The sequence below is a fragment of the Cavia porcellus genome, unplaced genomic scaffold (assembly GCF_034190915.1).
Source record: "Cavia porcellus strain 051 isolate PalLab524CR breed Dunkin Hartley unplaced genomic scaffold, mCavPor4.1 scaffold_1, whole genome shotgun sequence".
NCBI lineage: Eukaryota > Metazoa > Chordata > Mammalia > Rodentia > Caviidae > Cavia > Cavia porcellus.
In genome coordinates this window covers 196,363,933-196,386,551 of record NW_026947484.1, presented here as the reverse complement: position 1 = coordinate 196,386,551, position 22,619 = coordinate 196,363,933, and the positions used below count along the sequence as shown (strand labels likewise).

Sequence of the window (22,619 nt, the reverse complement as noted above, 5' to 3'; positions counted from 1 at the left end):
CCCAAGAATAACTGAGGCAGCTCCAGGCAGGGGTGCAGAGACCTGCTAGGGGCTGCCTGGGAAGAAGGGGCAAGTCACATCTCTCCTGTCCTATGGAAGGGCAGGGTAGCCAAGCTAGTGTGGGCCTGGGCAGAGCAGGTGTTCCCACAGGTGAAGATGCCTGGCTTTCAGGAGGGAAGGCTGGCTGGGAGGCCTGAGAAGGCTGTTTGGATTAACTGGGGTAGAAAATGGAGAAAGAACTCCAGAGGAGCATGGTGTGACTTGTAGCATGTGTGTTGGGGTTTTTTTTTTTTTTTTTTTTTTCGAGTGCTCAACACAGGTGTGGGCTGGACCCCTGGCTGATATGCTCCAAGGATGCTGCCAAGGGAGAAGCTAGAGGGACGCAGGCCCTGGGCTTGCTGTGGAAAGCAGGAAGGACACCGTGGGGCTGTCAGGAAGGGGTTGTTAGAGATGAAGTACTTGAGGAGGTGGAAGGTCCAATGGCTGGATCCAAGCTGTGGGTGATGGCAGCCAAGAGCAGCTGGTGGGAGTGGAGGGGTGTGTCCTCACAGAAGAGGCCACAGTGCTAGGCAAGTGGCTGTGGTCACCTGAGGTTGGGAGGAGGGCTGGTGAGGGTGGCCACTGTGAATTGCCTCTCGTTGGCTGCTTGGGCAGGGACAGAAGCCTTGAGGCTACCCTGGTGCTAGTGCCAGATGCTGGACATCAGGGACCCAGGCTCCAGCTGGAGTCAGAGTCCCTGACAGATCCAGGAGACAGACCCAGGTCTTGAAACACTGATTTGAGCGCACACATCCCTGCCCCTGGCAGAACTGAGCCATGTGTATGTCTAGCTTTAAACAGGCATGACTATGGTTGACTTTCCCCTTGCAAGCTGCACTCTGTGAGCCGGGCTCACTGTGAAGCATTAAAAACATGGGACCCCAAGAGGCTGAACAAGAGTGACCAGGACTTGAGGCTGCAAGGTCTATGTAGTAGGTGCAGCTGGAGGATCAAGGGGACTGGTTTGTTCCCAAGGAGGATCCTGGGTTCCACCTTGCAGGGCTCACTGGTTCAGGAGGACCCAAACTGGCCTCTTTTGTCACTACCAGGTGTTGAAAATGTTTAGTTTAGTGCAAGCAGGACTCATGGGTGACCCTGGACCAACTCTTGCCTGGTTTCTCCCCTCAGAGCCTGATCTCATGGATGGGAGAGTATGTCATGCAGAGTATGGCAGGATGTGGTGTCTGCCATTTGCTCTCCCAGATCAGGGGACCAGCAGAGACCTTGCTGTCAGGCATGGGAGCCAGGGGACAGTCTCTGAGGGATCATTTGCTCCACTCTCTCCACAATCAGGAAGAGGCGATAATCCCAGGTCAGTCCTTTCCACAGCTCTGCCAGAGTGAACCACATTTGGGGCCCCTTGGTAAAGAACAGGATCAACCCAGGAGTCACCCCTATAAAATCATCCAAGACACAGCTTAATGGAAAGGCGAGTCAGGCTTAAAATAGCTAAATAAATCTTTAATATTTCTAATTGCAAATGTACAGAAATTGCACAGCCACACAGAGTCTTAGGACACCAACAACTTTCTCTGTACATTATTACATGGTTAAAAGTCACGGCTGGAGGGAGGAGCTCCAGCCAAACCCCAATGTTTGCATTTTTTCTTTTCACATACTTACAAAAGAGGGGAGCTGGGATGAAGGAGGGGGCAGGGGTAGCTTTGTTGCTGTGTGTAGAAAAGAGGGGCTGTTTCCCTGGACAGTCTGGCTCCCGCAGACGGACAGGTGTGAGGGAGCAGTGCCCCTCGGGTAGGTACTCTAGGGGTAGGGATCTGTGTGGAGCTCTGGCCCTGGATCCCCAGCCCCCTTCCTGGCAGTCGGAAAAAAATCTTCATATTTAAAGTTTGGCAGTTTCCTTCAACCTGAATGTACAAGTTGAGCAAAAACAGTCAGGATACTGTGTTGGCAGGGGAAGCAGGTAGCTTTCTCCAGCACAGTCTGGGTCTTAGTAGCCAGGGGCCCTGGGCATGGTGTTCCCTGAGCAGGGACTGTCCCTCCCTCAGGGACTTGTGGCAACCTGCAGCAGACAGGGCCCAGCCCTGAGGATGCAGAGTTGCTGTGGCCTCAGACAGGTGCCCTCTTTACTGGCCCTGCCTCTACCCGGGCAGTACACAGCAAAGCCAACAAATAAATGCCACAGGCAGGGAAAGACACAAACAGGCAGATCCCAAAATCTTTTCGTCCTGCCCAGCACCATCCTCTAGGTTACAAACTACAATACAAACCATGGGGAGAGCAGCGATCCCAGTAAGCCCTCGCAGCACCAGGACTAAAGGACTATGTACAACCCTTGGGTGAAATAGTTACATTACAGTCAAACACCAAGAACATTTACAAAAATCGTCAGACTTGCAATTAAGATAAAAATCTGTGAAGAGTCTGTACACTTTTACAGTTTTTGCACTAGGTAAATAAGGCTCTCGGCCTGAGAGCTTACGACCCCCGCCGAGGGCAGCCAGCACCACCGCAGCGGCTGGACTCCACACCCTCCTGTCCAGGCCCTTGGACCTCCCTGTATTGCTAAGAGGCGCTCAGTCCAAGGTCGCTGTACCAGGCATCAGTGGGAGGGGTGAGGAGGGAGAAGCAGGGCTCCTGGGACTATGGGAAGATGACACTGGACAGAGGAGGACACAACTGGAACAAGGCCTTGCCTTTGTGGCCACCTAGTCTGAATACACAGGTGCAAGAGGAGAACAGGAGTGGGGACAAGGGTGATGGTGGCAGGGCCCCACCCCCACCTCCTTCCTTCCTCAGGCTGCTGATCCATGGTGGCCCAGGCTCCCCACCAGCTCCTGTCTCTAGCCTAACTGGACTGTAGGCTGCATCTAACAGCCTTTCACAGAGCAACTGCCATTGCCTGTCCATGGGCCCAAAAAGGGGTACAATGTGGCTCTGGGCCTTCTTTTTAGTGCTTGTACCCTTATTGGAGGGGACTCTGGTACCTGCTGGCCCAAGGGTAGAGGTGGCAGCTCACCCAGCCCTGGCTCTGCTGCCTGGGCAAAGAAAGGCCCCAGCTCCTGCCCTGGGCCAGAGCACGGCTTGGAATCTGTAGGGCATAGGACTACAAGGGGCTCGGAGAGACCCAAGGTCTTGCCCATCTAGGTCCCACAAGGGGGAGGGGCAAATATGCTACAGAGCAGCCTAGAGCTGAGGAAAGCCAGCCCCAGCTGTGGGGGTGCCCCTCCCCTGTCTGCAGCGCCTGGTCCTTGGCTGGGGGCCGGGAAGGCTGAGAAGGAGGCGGCTGCACATGGGGCCTGGTGCAGGCTGCTGCTGTCTTGGAGAGGGAGCAAGTCTAACATCCTCCAGGGCTGCTATTTCCCATGCAGTGCGCACGCTCAATTTAAAAGGCCCCTGTGTTCCAGCAAGCGAGCAAGCGGGCTTTTGTTTCTAATGCATACTGTGAAAGGAAAAAAAATCACAGTTATCCACCTTTTCAGGGCCTGTGGGCGCCAGAATTTTTCTTTTTTTCAGATTCTCCATCACAGGAAAGATCACCACTTTAGAGTGAGCACTAGCTCACCATTCCCCACAGGGCCACTGTGCCCTAGATGCACTGGGGCCCAGAGCAGGCAGCTACAATGAACAGTGCCAACTGGCCAACTTTGCCCAGCTTTTTGGCTCTGGGACCTCAGACTGACAGCAGGGCCCAGGTGACACACGTGGGAGGCTTTGGTCCTCCCTACGGGTCGGGGGCTGGAAAGAAAAGCCATGATCCTCACTGGTTTATTTGGCAATGCAAAGAAGGAATGGAAGGAGGTGGAGGGGTGAGGATGGCACAGTCACAGGGGCAGGCGAACCTCAGTTCCTCTCAGCCACAAGGACCCCAGTGGGCTACATGCAGGGCAGGTCTTGTGCAGGAGACACAGAACCCTGCCTTGGTGTCCCCCCACTGTCTCCTGCATGCCAACTGCTCACTAGCTTCTAGCCTCAGAGGCCAGGGGAAGCCAAGAAGTGGCCCCTGGCCCCTCCCCATTGCTCCAGGTAACTCCCTCCCCAACAAGGAGGGGGTACATGCACTTGGCCGGATCAAAGAGGAAGAGGTGACACACCAAATTCGACAACCAAAGACATGAGCTTGGCGGGACTTCTCTCTCCCACCAGGCTGCCCACTCCCTAGTGTGCAGTCTCTTCTGCCCGCACTGCCACACGATTCCTGGGCGGAGGAGCAGGGTGCACTGGCCACCTGCCCTGTGCTGCTGCAGCAGTCTCTCCGGCTCCCTCTGTGGCCGCCTCCCGGGCAGTGGACAGTGGACACCAGGTGGGGAAGGGGAGCACCTCAGCCCCTGGCCACCCACGCTGGGGCTGCAACTGTGGGGCGCCTCCCCAGCCGAGACCCTGCCCTGGGCCACCGCAGTCCCCCTCTCCTTAGGCAGGTTAACAATTGCTGCTGTTTCTGAACTCGCCGTTTTCAGTAATCTGCAATTTGGTGGGGTTGGTGGGGGAGATGCCGTTACGGGCCTGCATGCTGTACCTCTCTTTCAGCTGTGTCAGAGCACTCATGAGGCGGGCGTTGGCGGCATCCAGGGAGGCGATGCGCTTCTCCTGTGGGCAAGGAGGGCATCAGTGGGATATAGGGTGGGCTCTTGGGCTGCAGGGACGGTAATGCCCCCTGGGCCACCGGGTCTATGAGAAGCACTGGCTGGGCAGAGGTGGAACCAGAGCATGTGCACACAGAACCGGATGACACCAGGCTGAGGAACAGCCAGCTCTCCAGGAAGGAAGCTCCCACCATCGTGGCTGAGACCTCACTGTCTGCTTCTGCCTGCAGCAGCTCTAGTGGTATTGTCTATCTGAGTCCCTGAGGAGGGCGCCTTTGCTGGTATGCACACGTGGCACCCACAGAGGCCACAGCTCCTTGTTTGTGCAGTTTCTTATCTTACCTATTCCTGGACACTGAGAAGAAGGGGGCACAGTCTCAAGTGCAGGGCCTGGGGACCCAAGTCCTCTGTGTGATTCCTTTCCTGATGCAGTTGGGAAACCACAGCACTGAATGACAGGCCCTTGGTGTTTCTGCCCAGCTGCTACCCAGTTCCTATCCACTCCCTGGTAGCAGGTTCTTTCTCAGCATTTCTTGGGAAAAACAGCACCCACCCAGGTCTCTAAAAGTCTCCCTCCCCGTTCACTGTCTGTCCCATGAAGCTGTAGTCCACAGAGACCAAAGGCTTGACTTCTCAGAGTAGAGACCTCTTCAGCTTTTGCAATGAGGGATGACCGAGAATGTCATCCCAAAGTAATTCCTTCCCTGTCCCAGGTCCACTACCACCTGTGGTCTACCAAAGGGCCAGAGCCCTGACCCCACCTGGGCATCAATGATCTTCTGTTTGGAGTCGACAGCTGCCTGCATCTCTGCGTGGTCCTTCTTCAGCTCTTCCTCCACGGACATCAACCTATGACAGAGTCAGGGACAGTCAGACTGGCCCTAGAGGGATCACATGATGAAGGGGTGGGCTTGTGGGAAACTCTTTCACAGCATGGAGGGGATACACAAGGAGAGCCCCGTCCTTGATGCTTTTCACACTTGACAGGGAAGAGGACCCCAGCTCCCCCCAGCAACATATATGCCTGAGCCTGCTCCTTTCTTACCACTTTGTACCCGAATGCCAAGCTGGCCATACCCAAGGTGGGTGGGTTTGGGGTTAGGTAGGGAGTGTTGGGATAGGACGCCAAGGTGCAGAGGCAGGGCTTTAAAACTGTTTATGCTCATGTTCACTGAGGTTGTTTGGGCTCTGTGTTGGGTACCCCTGGTGCTGAGCTAAGTAAAGAACAGACTGTCCCCTCTGGCTCACAGGCACAGAAGATACCATGGCTGCCACGCTGGTGGGAGCTCAGGTCCCTGCAGCGGAGTGTAGGAAGCGGCTACTTCTCCTGGGCGAGTGTGGTATGCAGGTGGGGTGAGCAGAGAGGTGAGGAGGAGCAGCACCCTCTGAAAATGCCCCACCTTGGGGCCTCCCCCCATCTCCTGGTGCCTGCTGGTCTCATTTTGACAGATTCTGAGGTGGCACTACTCTGGGTCATGATGGCCTTCCCAGCCCTACTCTCTATGGGTCTGCCTGTCTCCTAGGTTACTGCTCTGCAGATGTCCAGTCCCACCTGCCCCACGTTGTGAAGGTTCCTCAGGCTCCGGCCTCAGTCTCTGCTCTGCACACCTTCCTCAGAGGAGCCTGTCTACTCCTAAGGTCTGACTTTCTCCACCCCGCCAGCCCAGCCTGCTCCCAGCAGTATGCAGGAGTCGGCAGTGCTGGGCAGGAGGAGCAAAGCCTGTCAGAAGGTTGGATTTACATTCCTGCCTCGAAAACAAGCAGACAGACTAAAAACCAGAAATAATGCATAAACATTTTCACACACTGGTCAGGCAACATGGTGCAATGACAGCTAAGAAAGGAAACCTGTAAGGTAAGCCAAGCCCATAGCCTGGGAGCCAGGAGAAGGAAGGGCATCCTTAGAGCACTGAGCACACAGGGAGTCTGGGGTGTGTGAGACAGGATACCAGAGAGGTGCACTGACTTATTTCCCAGAGAGCCCCTGAGACTTTCGATAAATTCTAATACAGATCTGTATGCGTGTCAGAAAAGTACCAGCAAGCTGGACAAGAACTACTGGAAAGGAGTACACAGAACAATCCCAGGAACAGGTCTTGTTCCCTCTACCCACTGGAGTGGAAAGATGCATTAGCGTGGGCCATCGAGGGGAACCTCTGGAGGAAATGGCCTCATGGATGTGGCCCAAGTAGGCCCAGACTTAAGATTCTACAGGCCCCACCATAAAACAGCTTCAGAAAGGACCACACTGACTCCACACATATTTAATCCAACACACACAGATCCAGCACCTGACTGGAAAATTCATGCATCTGGCTCCTAATCAAAAATTATCAAGTTTTTTATTTGAAACAGCAAAATAAAACCTATAGCCCTGAGAAAAACTGGTATGTATAAGTAGGCTTAAATGTCACAGATGACAGCCTTAACAGGCAAACATACTAAAATAGCTTTTATATATACACTGTACACATTCAAGAAAATACAAACAAGATGAGGGAAAAAAAATGGATGGGATTTAAGCCACAATGAAATTCTAGAGGTGAAAAGTACAATGTCTGAAGTAAGAACTACAGGGTAAGATGAAGTAAGTAGCAAACCTGAAGAAAGTAAGATAAGACTGAAAAAATGAACAAAGGAAAACAAGAGCATTAGTGAAATGTGGGACAATATTAAGCAGCTTAATGTATACTTGTCATGGGCGACCCAGAAAACAAAACAAAACAGGGGACACAGGACCATACGCCTACACGCCCAAGAAACACAAAGAAAATCCCACTGAGGTAAGCTACAATCAGATTGGTGACAGTCAGTGATGAAGATAAATTACTATTTTTATGGTGCTGGGGACTGAAGCCAAGGCCTTGTACATGCTAGGCAAGGGCTCCACCACTATGCTACACTCCTTCCTGAAGTGTAAACACTGCCAGAGAAAAAGATAGTAAGTATAGGAAAACAAGAGAGTGACACAGCCCCTGTCATTACAGCCTGAGGGCAAGCCTCAAATTGAGTCCACTGCCTGTGTTTGTAGGCTGGTACCATGGAAACCATCCAGTAACAGCAGAGGTGAAACACTGCAGCAAGACTGCACCATCTGCAAAGCCAGAGAGCACCAAGGGGATTGAGCTAATAAGCCAAGAAAGGTGATACAATGGAATCAGGAAATATTCTATCCAAAACAAGGCAGACAAAAATGAATAAATAAGGAGGTGCTACCAATAGTAAACAAATAGCAAAACATTTTTTTAAAAAATCACACTGATACCTCCATTACATGTAAATGGTCTAAATACTCCAAATAAAAGGCAGAAACTGTTAGATTACACAAAAAGGCACAACAATAAGATAACTATAGAGGAAATTCTTTTTATATACTGTACATAGATGGGTGCACCATGGGGTGAATGTTTGTGTTCTCTAACAAACTTGTACGCTGAAACCTAAACCTAAAGGTGATGACAATATTAACAGGTGAGGTTCCAGAAGGTTTTTAGGTCATGATATCTTCCTCACTAGTGGGATGAGTGCTCTTACAAAAGAGGCCAGAAGGTGGTTGCTCACCCCTTCTACCATGTAAGGACACAGCAATAAGGCACCATCTGTCAGAGAAAGCCCTGGCCAGGCACTAAATCAATATTTGGTAATCTTGGACACCCAGATTTCAAAACTTTAAGCAATAAATGTTCTGCTGCATATAAATTATGCAGTCTAAGGTTGGAGTAGTTTGGACTAAGGCAATAGGTTAAAAATATTATGGTGGAAAAGGATATACTATACACACTCAAGTCAAAAGAAAACTAGTGTGGCAATGTTAATAACAGACACAGAATTCAGAGCAAGGAATATACAAGGGATAAAGGAGGAGACTTTAGCCAAGTATGGGAGCACATGATTGTAATCCCAGTACTCTAGGAGGCTAAGGCAAAAGGATCTCAAGATCAACCTCTGCCTAGGTAACTTAGTAAGAGGCAACTTAAGTGTCTCAAAATTAAAAATCCTGAAAAGGGCCGGGGAGGTATCTCAGTGAGAAGGCCCTGGATTCAATCTTCAAAAATTAACAGAAAGATGTTTACAAAAATAAAGGGATCACTTAATCAACAGTACATAATAATCCTAAATGTATAGGGACCTAAGAATAGACTCTCAGGGCAAGTAATACAAAAACCAAAGAAATGAAAGGAGAGATTAATTGACAGAACAATATGAAAAAGCAGTAAGGATACAGAAACGTGAGGAAACATATGAGGATTGCAGAAATAAATGTGTCAAGTTAGCAACTGAATTCAGGATGGCAGTGCCTTTCAGAGAATGGACAGTGGGGAGGTGGGGAGATTGAAAATTATCTTAGAACCACATACAGGGGAGCCAAGGGCAGAGCTGGATGTTGGGGGAACAGCAGGTTTTTAGTCACCTTCTTTCCAGTCACCATTTTATAATGAACAAAAGCACAGGTACACGAAGCAAACAATGGTCAGGAAGAGGCAGCAGGTGGACTACTTAGGAGGAATTTGGACAGGGTTTATCTGTGGACAAAGCATGAAGCCAGCCAGGGGACTCCCTGGCTACAGCACACCTCCTCGGTAGTCCACCTGATGGGGGTCTTAGGCAGTACAAATAAACACGCTGTAAACCCACATCTCTCCTCTCAAGCTAGCATTTCTGCCATAAGGAAGCAAACTCCAGGACTGGGACCATGTGTGCTGGCCTGGAAGCTACACCTGGCTGTGCTCTCTGTTTACACACATGAAGGTGAAGTGCCTACCCTACTTCAGGTGGAGATGGAGGGACAGGGAGTCAACACAGGACCTATGTAAGCCTTTAATGAAGATGAATCACTTTCAAAACCAACAGTCCTCCAGATGCTCCCCTCCCCCACCAACAATCTGAGCACCTTGAAACAAAACATACAAGGTCTAACTGAAAAATACTTAACATTTTTAAAATTCTGTAAACATGCATTGCCATCAATCCTCCTGAAAATACTTTCCCTTGTTTTGAAAACACTCATCCCACTGGCAAGCACAAGGTCCTGAGTTTGATTCCCAGTTTAAAAAAAAATACCATTTATTTCATCATTCTTGCCACTTTCTGAAGCAGTTCTGGAGGTCCTCTTTTGGGAGCATCTTTGGTTGTGCTATTGTGGCTGACCTGATGTCCTGAACTGATTTGAAATGTTTACCATTCATGGTCATTTTGACTTTGAGGAAGGGCCAGAAGCCGCATAGTCCCAGGTCTGGTGAATGAGGTGGCTGAGGACACACTACAATGTTTTCACGAGCCTGCTTTTCTGCTGGATGCCACTCAGCAACAGCAATCACCCTACTGTTGGTCACACCTCATAAAAACACTTAGAAAAGAGGACTTTCAGAACTGCTTCAGAAAGTGGCCCGAACAATGGGATAAGAGTGTTCAAAGCACAGAAAGTATTTTCAGAGGGACTATTGGAGATGTATTTTTCACTGTAATAAAAATTTTGATTTAAATATTCCTTGTATATTTTTATCACACTGCGCATCCCAAATCACTACCCCCTCACACACACCTACACTGCTTCTCCTCCACAGCTGCCACCATGACACGGTCCCAGATGCTCTTGGGAGCAAGCTGGGTGTCGTGCTGCATCCCTCCTGCCTTTACCTGTGGAAAGTAACTGATGTGCCACCTTCCTGCCCTAAATGGTCTTGTTTTTCCTGGCACCCCAAATTCAGCTTCCCAAGTTCTCTGAGAGCTTAGCAAGACACCTGACTTTTTGTACACAGATGCTCCAGGCCATGAGGAAGTGGGCCCTGGCTGGTGCCACCCCCAACTCTGCACCCTACTCTCAGCAAACACTGCACTTGAGACTTGAATCCCTGTCCCACTGCCTGCAACACCCTCCCCTCCCCTTCAGCGGGTCAGCCGTGTCCTAGGCCAGAGTCCGTGCAGGCAGGGGGCAGGCCGCCTCACCTGCTGATGATGCCCTTCATCTGGATGTCCTTGTCCTCTTGCTGCCGCCGCAGTCGCTCCTCACCCTCCTCCAATCGTGCCTGGTACTCCAGCACCAGCTTCTGCGTTGTCTCCTCCTGGCACTTAAACAGGGTCTCATACTCCTCTAGCTTCTTAGTGGAGATTCGCAGCTTGTCCTGCAGCACTGCCAGGTCCTACGAGGGCAGTGTGCCATGGGCACAGCACCCAGATAAAGAGCACAGCCTGTCAGCCTGTGCAGGGTACTGAGCGGGCAGGAGCCCGATGGGGAATGGTTCAGCAGCTGGGATGAGACTCTAGCCTGTCCCTACACAGCATCTCTCCACTCAGCCATAAGGAGTATACAGACTTAAACCCAAAGCTCAGGAATGAGGGCCTTGAACTTTTTGAAATAAATGAAGGTATCAAACTGTGGGGCCTCTGTAGAGGGGAACTGAGGCCCAGATGAGGAAACCAAATCACATGGAGTGTCTCTCTGTCTTCATCAGCCTGGCACCATGGGACTTGGGGTGGTGGGGACTTGGGATAGAAGAGGACAGCAGAGAGATGAGGAGCAAGGTGATCTGGGCTTTCTGCACCTGACTCAGCCTTTCAGGAGGGAGGCACAAGGGGGCAGGAGAAGCCAGCTGCATCAGGCTGCAGAGAGAGACATGGGTGGCCTAGGAAGCAAGAGAAGCCACCTGAGGACACAGGGCTACAGGAGTCAGACAGCCAGGGTGAGGCTTCCTCGTTCCCCACCATGCTCTTGCTCTAGGACTGTGGATCATGTCCCCTGGTCCTCTGCACTTACTATGGAAAAAGCAGGCAGATGCAGTGGATAAAGGGGTGACAAAAGGTGGTGAATGCAGCATGGAGATGAACTACACCCGAGACCAGGGAGAGGGAGCACAGTCACCCTGAGCTGTGGCCCATTTGAAAGCCCCTACGGGCGTAAGAGCACCAGAGCAAGAGGGAAGGTGGCTGTCTTTCTAGGGAGCCTTGCACTGGTGCCTCCATCTACCTGGGCTTTGGGCCCCCAGGACAACCCACAGATCCCAGGCAGCTGCCACAATGGAAAATTTAGGAGGATGGTTGGAATGTTCGTCGAGCCCAAATGCTAGAAGTGTGCATAGGGTTTAGAAAACATCCCAAAGGCAATCTGACTACCCTCATCTTGGTAGCTCTACTCTTTTCCCCTAGGCCCTAGTGGATACCAGAACTGACAGGGGCCAGGCCTTGGGGAGCATCAGTCTGGAGGAACAAGAGCCTGGGAGGGATAGCTCTCCAAACTGTCCTGCGGACCACTGCCTCTGCCTCCTCATGTTTGAAGGCCCGCATCTTTGGCACCCAGTCCCTGAGCCCAGGATACTCAGCAGCTCAGCAGTTCCCGGGCAAAGCGGTTCTCCCCGTTCTGACCATTAGGTCTCCAGAATTTAGACCCAATACCATTTCCTGATGACTCTAATGTGCAGCCTGTACTAGAAACCTCAGGTCTAAGCTATGTCTTTCTTGTTGCTCTTCTCCAGATCCCACTAAGTGCTGCCCTCCTGTGGGACAAAGGGCGGAAGGGGACTGGCCATTGGCAGGATCCAGCAGCCCTGCCCCGCCCTCCCTGCCCAGGTCCAGCTTTACCTTTTCTGCTTGGCTGAGCTCCTCCTTACTCCTGAGCCTATCCCTGTGGGGGGGGTCTGGGCCCAGGCCCTCGTCTTCTAACAACTGCGCGTTCATGGTCAAGAGCCAAGCGGCTGTGCGGTCCAGGGCATTGGGGCTCACAGGTGAAGGGCCCTATAATGAAACACAGCTGTGAGGAGCTGCAGAGAGGCAGAGTGGGGAGGAAAGGGGTAGGACTGGCACGGGATGAGCCACAGGGACAGGGCTTAAAGGACAGCAGCAAGAGAAGAGATCCTCGGCTGCCTGGGTACCTCCATGGCAGGATCTGTCTTCTGGATGGCAACCAGTGGCAGTCAACAGCCCAGGACACCCGTGCACACTACATTCTACTGCCACCAAGGGCACCATGACAGGCCTGGCTGAGAGGCCACTGATGGGCTGGACAGCCAAGCCAAAGCACATCTAGCCCTGTCCTGCCTGCAGTCTTTAGGTGTCAGGGACTGCCCACCCTCCTGGCACCTGCATCTAGAGCTGGCTCAGCCTGTGCAAGTGTTTGGGGAGACAGTGTTTAGCCAAGAGGGGAAGGCAGATTCTCGCTCTGGCAGGGCCTTTTCAAGCAGGGAACTAGAGATGGAGCCCCCAACTCCTTGCTCTCTGACTGCAGGCTAGTCCTGGAACCTGTAGAGGGCACTGACATTCTTTAAGGTCGCAGTGTCTCTGGTTCCCAGGGAAGGGCAGTGCGTGTGGCAGGCCAGTGAATGTGGTGGTTGCTGCGTCACAGCATGGGATGGCAGCTGGGTGCAAGTGGAGTGAAATGGCTGGGGAGGAGCATGCCGTGGGGTGTGACACCTGGGTGCCAGGAGCCCCACCCTGCCCACTGACCCACAGCACTGACCTGCTTGTGCACCGCACGTGGCTTCAGCTCAGGGCTGTCCCCCTTGGAGGAAGAGGACTGCTGCCGCAGCCGGGCCCCAGGACCAGCCCAATCAGGTGAGGCTGACGCTAGGGTTCCACTTGAGGGTCGTGGGTACTGCAGAGTGCTCAGCAGGGTAGGGGGTGTCCGGCCCCGGGGCGCAGGAGGTGGTGGTGGTGGCGGCGGCGGCGGCTGGTCAATCCTCCGCTGGGGACCAGCGCTGTTTTGCCGCGGCACTGTAGGCTGCCCACCCTTCTCAGTTAGTGACATCTGCCGCCGTGCCAGCTCACCAGGCCGCCGCGCCAGCTCCTCTGCAGCAGTGCTGAAACTTCCCAGCTTGGCAGCAGCTGCCAGCTCCTCACTGTTGCTGTGAGAGCTCAGGGAGCTGTGGCCCTCAGAGCCCGAGTCTCCAAGGCCTCGGGGCGAAAGAGGCAGGCCAGCCGCCATCTGGTACACAGGGTTCTGGAAGGACAGTGGTGCCAACAGCTGGGGCCGGCCTGGTGCGCCCTCAGAGGTGCCCGGTGTGGTGGGTGTCTGGCCGGCCCGCCGCACGGTGGCTAGGCCTGCCAGGCTCACTGGTGCTGCCCGGGACGGCCACCCAGTCACCAGCTGAGCTGGAGGGGCCTGCCCATCAGGGGGAAGGACGTCGGGGCCTGCTGGAGAGCCCGCATCCCCGTCCAGCGCACGGGCATCTTGGAGGTCCACCATGGACAGGCTCTTTCCACCGTTGGCCATCTGGAGATCAGGCTCGTTGGCTTCCGAGTAGCTCGAGCTGCGAGCAGGTGAGGGCTGGACCCCGGAGGACCTTGTGACAAAAAACAAGTCCTTGTTTTCGGGGGTTGGAGACGGTAACCGGGTGAAATCTATCAGACTGCAGGGAGACAAGCACACACAGGGAAAAAGGGAAGAGAAGAACTGTGAGAGCAGCCACACGGGTCCAAACCAACAGCACCTGCCAACCTGCCAGGACCCAGCAGCCCGAGCCAGGGTTGGGGAAGCAGGAGAGGAAGTTCCAGGGACCGGTGGCTAAGATGGCTTCTCCGGCGCAGAACCTCTGGAGACCAGCTCTGCTACTCTAGGCCAGGTTTCCTGGCAGGCACCCTGCCTGCTCAGCTGCACTGTGGAGCAATGTATGCTGGGGCCTGGTGTGCTCTGCAAACTCCTTGCACCTAAACCCAAGCCCTCAGCTCAGTAGCTCTGCTAGCCACAGGCCCTGCATTACCAGCCCTAATTTCAAAGTCGCAGGGGCTCCCTCTGCCTCTTCCCACTTGTTCCTAATCGGAATGATAGCCCATGGGGAGCCTAGTGAAACCTCTGCCTGCCCAGCCTCCCAAATTGAGTGACAGGCGTGGGCTGGTGTTCTGGAAAAAGAGGCAATCAGAGGAGGATCCATTAAGGGCAGGAGGCAGGTGGATGAGTCTGAACCTGCGCAGTGGGCTGCAACCTCCTTTGGTCCACCACACCCTCTGATCTCCCCCAGTGCCACACCCATCTGGCCCTCCCCAGAGGCCAAGCACTACTGTGGAGGGGTCATTTGGGCTGTGGAAGGGGAAGAATGTCGGGGCAAACACACTGATGTGTGTGGGAGGCAGCAGCGATGTGCTTGACACAGGCAGTTTGACTTGGGCTTAGAATGAGGAATCCGGGTGAGCTTGCCTCAAGTGGGGCAGACACCAGGACCTCGGCCGGGGCAGCTGCAGACACCTGGTGCCATAGCACTCATGGTCGGAAAGGCTAGACAATGGCTACAGATGGAACCAACAGAAACTGAGACTAGCCAGGGTCTAAGCTGCCTGTGCTGCATAACTGGTCAGCTTTTCTCAGCACCCACACTCCTGGCCCCTTCGCAGCCAATAGGTATATCCCTACCTGCTCTGCCTCAACTGGCAGGTTAAGCAAGCAGGGCTCAAATGCAACATTAAGAGGGATGGGTCCCGCAGTGTCCTTGGGCACCTACCCCCGAGACCTGCTCCTAATTCCCTCCTCTACCTCAAAGGTGCCCCAGGCCTGTCTTGACTGAGATCACATTTCCCACCATGTTGCTCTGCCCTTCCTCACAAGCTGGACTAACGAGAGGCACTGGTGGGTTTAGGGGTGGGTCATGAGGAGTGGGACATACATGGTTCCTCACAAACTCCAGGTTTCCTAATGAAAAGTTTCCATTTTGATTTAAACCTTGCAGAGCTGCCCTCATCTCCTTCCTCCTGATGGTCAGGGGCACATGTTATGTGTGATGAGCAGCCTGAGCCTAGGGCTGCAGGCTCAGTGAGGCAGGGCTCAGCAAGTCTGTGTTCTCTGGCTCCCAGGCACAAAGCCTGATAGTCACCTGAACTCTTACAGGCCCAGGAAATATACTAGAGATCTGGAAATTCTGGAGGTCCTGAGCACAGGGTGTCTTTCTCCAGACCTTTCCCTAAAAGGCCTTTCCCTAGAAAGCCTTTCCCAAGTAGAAATGCTGTTTTCCTAAAAAGCCTTCCTTGATTTTCCCAAACGGAGGTACACTGCATAGGACCTGTGCCACACATTTTGTGGCTCACTAGGCTTGCTTCATAAATGTCTACATGGGTGTCCTCTGCCCTGAGACCACAGATCGGCTACATCTAGGCTGCCTGGAGGGCACTGCAATCCACTACACTCAGCACACTGGCAGCTCTTACCCAGACAGATCATTCTCGATCACCATCTTCTGCAGCCCAGCAGAGATGCTGCTGCTGCCAGAGCCTGGTGTGGAGGCCAGATCGTTGCTCCCTGGGAGTGGTCCGCTGCCTGGGGTGCTCAACGCTGTGTGGACGTCCCTCAGGATCCGAGGCAGGGGTCCCAGTTTGGATACAATATTCTGCAGAGACATAGCACAAGGCATGTGTGACCTACTGGGGTCATGTGGAAAGCTAAGTACTATAGTCTCGGTGGTTCAAAACTACCAAGGAGCTTGTCAGAAATGCAGACTGTTGGCTCCCACCAGTCAGATCCAGCAGGTCTAGCAAGGGCTAATTAGGCTCAGTGATGTGTAATGCATATTTGTTACTCACTCTTCTGCTATTTCGGGCAGATTTGCAAGGCTATACAGATAATAAACTAGCCCAAGCACCATGCCCATTTATCCTATCCTGATGTCTCCAGAGAGGCAAGTCGACTTGGAATCCCAGAATTCCCACCCTTTACCTCCATAACCAATGGGCTTCTATGGCAGCCCCTTTCTACTACCTGCTCCATAAAGTGGGCTGGGGCCTGGCACCCTCTATGACACCTGAGCCCCAAGGGGGATGACCAGGTAGAGCAAGCACCACCTCAGAGGGCACTGCCTGGGCCCTTCTGAACCTTGCTGTCATGGTTTAGACATTGGAGAGAACAAGTTGCTAATCCAGGGGTGGTGACACTGCTTTTACATGAAGGCCTTTGTATAAATTGGTGAAGGCAAAGTATGAAAACCGGTGGTCAACACAGCAGACTTGTAGAGGCACTTCGGTAAATCTTCCTTCACCCTATCCCCTATGTAACAGTGCTATCATGCTCCATACTGCTTGTCTGGCTGTGAGATCCATGGGACAGTGACGAGCATAGACTCAGCAAGTGGTGGCAGTGAAGGTGACTGGTGTAGAATGCAGGGCAGAGCTGGGCACTACAGGAAGGTAGGGGCCTGGCCTTTGTTTCCACTTCCCCCTCCCATGTTTCTCTCAGCCAAAGGCAAGTGGATCAGTGAGCAAAAATGACTGCCTGTGATTACAAGAGAGTGGTTTTAGTGCAAAGCTGGGACAACCTAAGTGTCTATCACTAGGAGACTGTGAGAGAAATTGGGTTCATGTGACAGGACAGTATATGGCTGCTAAAAAGGGCAGAGGTAGTACAGGAAATGCTATGGTGGAAAGAGGCCTATAACATGGGTGAGAAGCACACATGGCAGTGTACACAGTAAGCTTCCACCTGAAAACATACTTAGAAGTGGCAAGAACTGTACATATTTGTGCCTGCATGTTTGTGTTCCTGCACATGCAAAAATGTGTGCAAAAAGGCTGCATACCAAAGTGGTTACTTCCTGAGATAGGACTGAAAGGCAGAGAAGCCTTCTGAGTTTTAGGATTAACTGCTTTTGTAAGGTAGTTTGCTGGGCTTTGGAAAGCAAGGGATATTTGACAAGTGGTTCCTTGCAGGACAGCCCTTAATGCCAACAAACTGTTTTTCAGGGCTGAGGCCACTGAGGGGTTTGGAGAGCAGGGGGTATCCGTGGAATACCAGCCTGGGGAGGGCTCAGTCCAGGTGACTGCAGCAATGTCAGAGGTGTTTAGGGAACAACCTTGTCAAGTGACAGCTGAGGGCAGTTCTAGAGTGGTTTGTGTGTTTTGTTGCTTCAGTGCCGAGGAACGGAGGACCTACTCCCCATCCCTGGAAAGGTCTAAATCTTCCTATCTGGCACTTGAAAGTACAGCATCTTTAGAGTCAATCTTTTCTATCTGAGTGGCTTCGAAACCCAGAGCAAGGACATCTTTAGTGACACAGCTAAGTCTGTGCCCATCACTCCCAGGAACTGGGTAGGGAGCAAGTCTTCAGATGTGGAACTCAGCTATTAGAGTTCTGGGCATGTTAGGCAGAGCCCCAGCCAATGCTAGACAGACTACAGCCCTCATCCACTGAAGAAAAAACAGAAACCCAGAGATCCTTGGTGTATTTTATAGGGCCTACTGGCACTTGGGCAGGCTGATGCATGTCACATAGGCAAACCTTCTCACTTCACAGCTATTCTGGAAGGAAGAACACCAAGGTAAGCTCTATAGTGGCCCTGGGCCCTGCCCTCTGACCCATGGCCACAGGCACCTGCTCCAGCTGGCTGATGGCCTCCCAGAGCAGGGAGTGCAGGCTGGAGAGTTCACGGCCCAAGTCGATGTAGCCCTCAAAGCCAGCTGTGTTGGAGATGGTCTCGGGGTTGGAGATCTCCAGCAGGAAGCGCTGCATGTTGGTCCATTCATGCTCCAAGAACTGGTTCATGAATGACATGTACTCTTCTTTGCTGCCAAACCTAGAAAGAGTGTGCATCAGGTGAGTGCCTTTACTCTGAGCTACCGGTCAACATCTTTATCTTTGGCTCCATCCCCCCACTCACTGTGACTGGCCCCCACAGCACTTGCTCTCTGAGAAGTGGCTCTGCTGTGATCAGGGCCAAGACCAGTGGCTCTCTTCCTGACCTTCACTCACAGAACCCAGAATGTTCCCATGTTCCCTAACCTATCCATGGCAGTCTCCCTCCTCTTACCTCCAAGTTGCAATGCCTGGCAGATGATTCTTAGACCCACGGGTGGCCCAAGTCTCTCTGCTGAGCTTTCAGGTCTCCCTTGGAAGTCCCTCCTACTCATCCTAGTCGACCCTGAAGTCATCAGCAGCACCAAGCCCACTCCCAAGCTCTCTATCCTAAGCGGAGATACCACCCTCTATCCGAATGCCTGGCGCTTGTCAATTCCTTCCTGGTCCTCATTCCCCAGTGGCAAGGCCTGCTGACTTTATCTCCTAACCACTCTGACCTCGCTCTTTGTAACCTTTGCCTCCTGTATCCCTTCCCTTCCCCAATACTTCTGCCATTTTTGCTGGAAACATGGTCTCCCAGCTGCCAGTCCTGCATCCTTGCTGACTGGAGGTCTTTTTAGGATGTAGAACAGATAAAGCCACCATCTCCCTTAGTGACTCTGCATACCCAGTGTGACCTTCAGGTCGCTGTTGTCCTCTTGGGCCTTGCTCCTGTTTCTCCTGGCCTGACACTCCAAATTTTGCTGCACCACAAGCCTGCCTAGCAACCAGTCTCCGTCCTGCTGCCCTTCCTGGAGCCAGACAAATGCCTCATTCTGACCCAGCTGGGAGTCATGCCACCTCAGAGACCTCACCATCTTGTCTCCACCAGCCTGGGGTCCTCCTGAGACACTGGACTGTGTCTTGGCCATTGCTCTCTTGTTTACCCTCCCAGGGCTCTAGGTTAATGTGCTAAGCTCTTGGGGGCTTGAGCCAGGGCTGACTCATCTTTGAATGGTCAGACCCAGCACAGAGATAGCCCTGAACCAGGCACAGTCCACACTTTGTGAATGAACAACAAGACAACCCAGTCCTTCCACTTGCTCTGAGAATGCAGCCAAAGATGCCGGATACATTGAGCAAGGACATCCATGGACTGAAATAACTAAGTCTCCCCAACCATCGGGGGACACACTGAGTAGACACAGGTTGCTCCCCTTGGAGGAGTATTAGTCGTTCATTTTGTCTAGGAATGTTAAGGATATGGGAGAATCCTTATGCTTAATGTTAATTCAAAAGCACAGAGGAAAAAATAACTTGTCCTCTCACCTTTGAAAAGTAAGAAAACACCAAAATAGTGGGGACTTTTACTAGGAGGAGGAGCCCTGGAAGAGGAATTACATTGAAATAAGGGAAGGAAATGACAGGGACAGGACCAGGACTCCAGCACTCACTTGGCAAAGTTGGCCAGGTTCTGGGTGACCTTGGCGATGAGCGTGAGGGTACGGGCAGTTCGGTCATCGGGGTACTCCTGCAGCAGGTTGAAGAGTGAGGGCGACATGATGGCTGGGCAGAGGAAGCGCAGAAAGAGGGAGGCGCTGATGAGCCTCTCGCTGATGTCGGGGCGGCCTCGGCTGCTGCACTCTTGTCGCCAGGAGGCAAACACCTCTTTGAGCTCCCGTGGGAAGACACTAAGCAGGGACAGACAAGGGTGGGCCTAGAAGTCAGGTAGGGACCCAAAACAGCAGGGCAGAGGCACAATCTGACTGTGGCTCACATGGAGCTCTCTGCACTAGCATTCCTCAGCCAGTTGGCCACCCACCAGGCAGGGGACAGCACAGAAGAGGGGTCAGCACAAGGCAACACAGATGCTCCCTCTGTAGCAGGAAACCAAGCTCAGTCAGAGCAGGCTCTCGCCCAAGTGCTTGTGGGCTAGAAGAGAGACATGGGAAGCTGGCTCTGCGCTCTAACCACAGCCAAAGTGAGGGCAGTGCTGAACCACCCACCCTCCACCTCTCCTGGGTTGGGGAGACACAATTTTTTACCAAAATGCAAGTATTCATGTCTGGGGAGAGTGAGGAAAACAACAGGGAGTGATCACTGTTCCCTGGGTTCCCATCACTGGCTTTTGAGACTCACTCTGTTTGCGTGAATAATGTCATAGGAACTTGAGTCCTGCTGGGGTGCTCCAGATGATCAAGAAGAGGGCAAGAAAACAGCTCTCTATGCTCTGAGTTTGGGAGGAACTTCCCAGGGTGACATGGTGAGACATGGTGCCATAGTGAGAGGGGAGAGCTGGCCCTAGAATGCTGGGGATGATAGCTAGCTCCATGGGCAGCCTACCTTGCCATAGTCAGGGTCTATTTGGCCAATCTGTAAAACCTTCTTTGCCCTGAAAGACGTACCTCCCGCTGTAGGACAGACGAGACCTGGTACTCCCAAACCCAGTCAATGCCTGGTTATGCAACCAGCTCAGGGTAACCTGACTGAGACTCTGGCCGACTCTGGCCTTTCCTGAGCTTTAGTCTTCTGACCCTTAAATTGAGAACAAGGCCTGCCCTACTGAGCTCTCAGAGGCCTCTGCAGGATGAAGCACGAAGCCCACAGAGGGTCTGATCAGCCTGAAATGTCAAGAGCTGCCGGTGAGGAAATGGAGGAGAGGCCCTGGCCCCTATAGCACCTGGCACAGGACTAAGCAGGGGTAGGCTAGGGCAGTGTTATCTACTGATGGCCTTGCTCAGAAAATGAAAAATTCCAGAAAGAGGAAATGGAAAATCCTGATCCACACACAAGTGTTTTCCACGTCCCACACCCAGCTACCCTGAAACTGTGCATGCGTGCGTGTCTGTGTGTGTGTGTGTGGTGTGTGTGTGTGTGTGTGTGTGTGTGTGTGTGTGTGTGTGTGTGAGAGAGAGAGAGAGAGAGAGAGAGAGAGAGAGAGAGAGAGAGAAGGGTGAAAACCCTGTCCAGTGAGAGGTAGGGAGTATGTTCCCAGAGAGTTCAGGTTCTCCTGGAGCTCAAAGGGGTACACTTTCCCCTACTTGCATACACTCCTAGCCAGCCAAAGGTACCTACTGCCCCAGGCAAGCACTTTGCACAGTATGGGATGGGCAGAAGGGCACCCTACTGGTCCAGGCCATCCCTCATCCCCTTCCCACAGCCTCTATCCTGTTCTTGGGGAGCACCAAACACTTCCTTGGCCTTCCTGCATGCCTGGTGAGATAGGGGTGGGACAGCAAGGACCCAGGAGGGGTGAGTCTGGCAAGGTGAAGGGCCACAGCAGGGGCAGGGGTGAGGCCTTATGGCAGGAGTGCATGCAGGTCAGGGGGAGTGATATAAACAAAGACCAAACCAGAAAGAGGTGTAGCTGCAGAGGGGCTCGGGCAGAAGGGAACATCAGTACCGACCTGCTCACCTATCGGGAAAATAAATCTATTGCCTGGGGTGGCAGCAAAGCCCTCCTGGGTAGCCAGCACTCTACTGTAAGTTTATCTGGTGATACTGGGGATTGAACATAGGGCCTTCACACTGAGCTACATCCCTAGCCTTATTTTTTATTTTAAGATACAGTCCGGCTAAGTCATTTGAACTTGAGATCCTCCTGCCTCAGCCTGCCCACTCCTTTCTTCTTGTTCGCTAGTCTCAACCAGAAGCCTGCCCCATGCTTACACACTCACACATGCCCCTGCTGAGCTGATCACAGCCTGTGCTGAGAACATAATTCCTACGGAGGGAAAGGCATCTCCAAAATGAGTGCCCAGGCAGGACTCATCAGTCCTGGGTCACACACACCCAGGCACCACACAGGGTGCTCATTAATCACAGATGCAGATAGGTTGCTGTGTCCAGGTTCCTCCTATGGTAAAAACCACATCCTGTGGCATGCTGAAGCATTCTCCTACACCTAAGAGCCTGGTCCTGAAGGAGCAGGACAGGAGCCTGGCAAACCAGTCATGGAGGGGGGTCAGGCAGCAGGCAGATTCTGACCCCTGTGCCTGCTACACCATAGGCAACCTGACATAGACTAGGACAGGCAAGAAGGCAGGGTGGGGCCCTCAAGGGATCATGCAGCTACACTGACCAGTATGAGTTGATGATCTTGCAGAAGGCCAGTTCGCAGCACATCTTGAGGTTGCCCTGATGCTCGGGAAGGTCAGCGGCTGAGCACTTGCTCGGATCCACTTCACAGTTCTCGTCTGACTCATACAGAGCTTTGATGAACTCACCTATGGCCAGAAGCAGGGAGGGGGCATGAAGGCTGGGTGGGCACTGCTTAGCCCTCTGCTCACCTGAGGCTAGTACCCTCCCTACCTAGTGCATCCTGCAAGTACTTCTGGCCCACCAGCTTGAGGTACTCCTCAATGGCCTTGGTAGCCAGTGTGTTCTCCCGGAAGATGAGGTGCTCGTTGTCCCCACAGCGGTCCACCTCCGACATCATTAAGTCTGTCAGGAAATCCTGGGGAGGCATGAGGAGAGTAGAGTGGCAGCTGAGCTGGCCTGCAAGAAAAAGGGACTACAGGCCCAGCCAGAGGGGAAGCCCTTGTTCTCTGGCTGTTCAATGCCAACCTGCTGGGGACCCA

At 52.9% G+C, this 22,619-nt stretch overlaps 1 protein-coding gene across 12 annotated transcripts in view; it reads right to left on the bottom strand.

Moving 5' to 3' along the window:
* Positions 1-1,479: 1,479 nt before the first annotated feature.
* Dab2ip (DAB2 interacting protein) overlaps positions 1,480-22,619 on the bottom strand; it is a 178,724-nt gene continuing 157,584 nt past the window's right edge. For 9 of the 12 annotated variants that reach the window (XM_005004048.4, XM_013153405.3, XM_063226883.1 and 6 more), the window contains 10 exons: positions 22,351-22,495; positions 22,121-22,265; positions 19,494-19,730; positions 17,857-18,058; positions 15,705-15,883; positions 13,030-13,918; positions 12,156-12,308; positions 10,527-10,720; positions 5,342-5,429; positions 1,480-4,584 (listed from right to left, as the gene is read on the bottom strand). In XM_005004048.4, coding sequence (XP_005004105.1) covers positions 4,417-4,584; positions 5,342-5,429; positions 10,527-10,720; positions 12,156-12,308; positions 13,030-13,918; positions 15,705-15,883; positions 17,857-18,058; positions 19,494-19,730; positions 22,121-22,265; positions 22,351-22,495 — 2,400 coding nt within the window. In that variant the 3' untranslated portion in view covers positions 1,480-4,416. The remainder of the gene's footprint in view (positions 4,585-5,341; positions 5,430-10,526; positions 10,721-12,155; positions 12,309-13,029; positions 13,919-15,704; positions 15,884-17,856; positions 18,059-19,493; positions 19,731-22,120; positions 22,266-22,350; positions 22,496-22,619) is intronic. The other 3 variants (XM_063226876.1, XM_063226870.1, XM_063226888.1) reach the window with 3 other exon arrangements.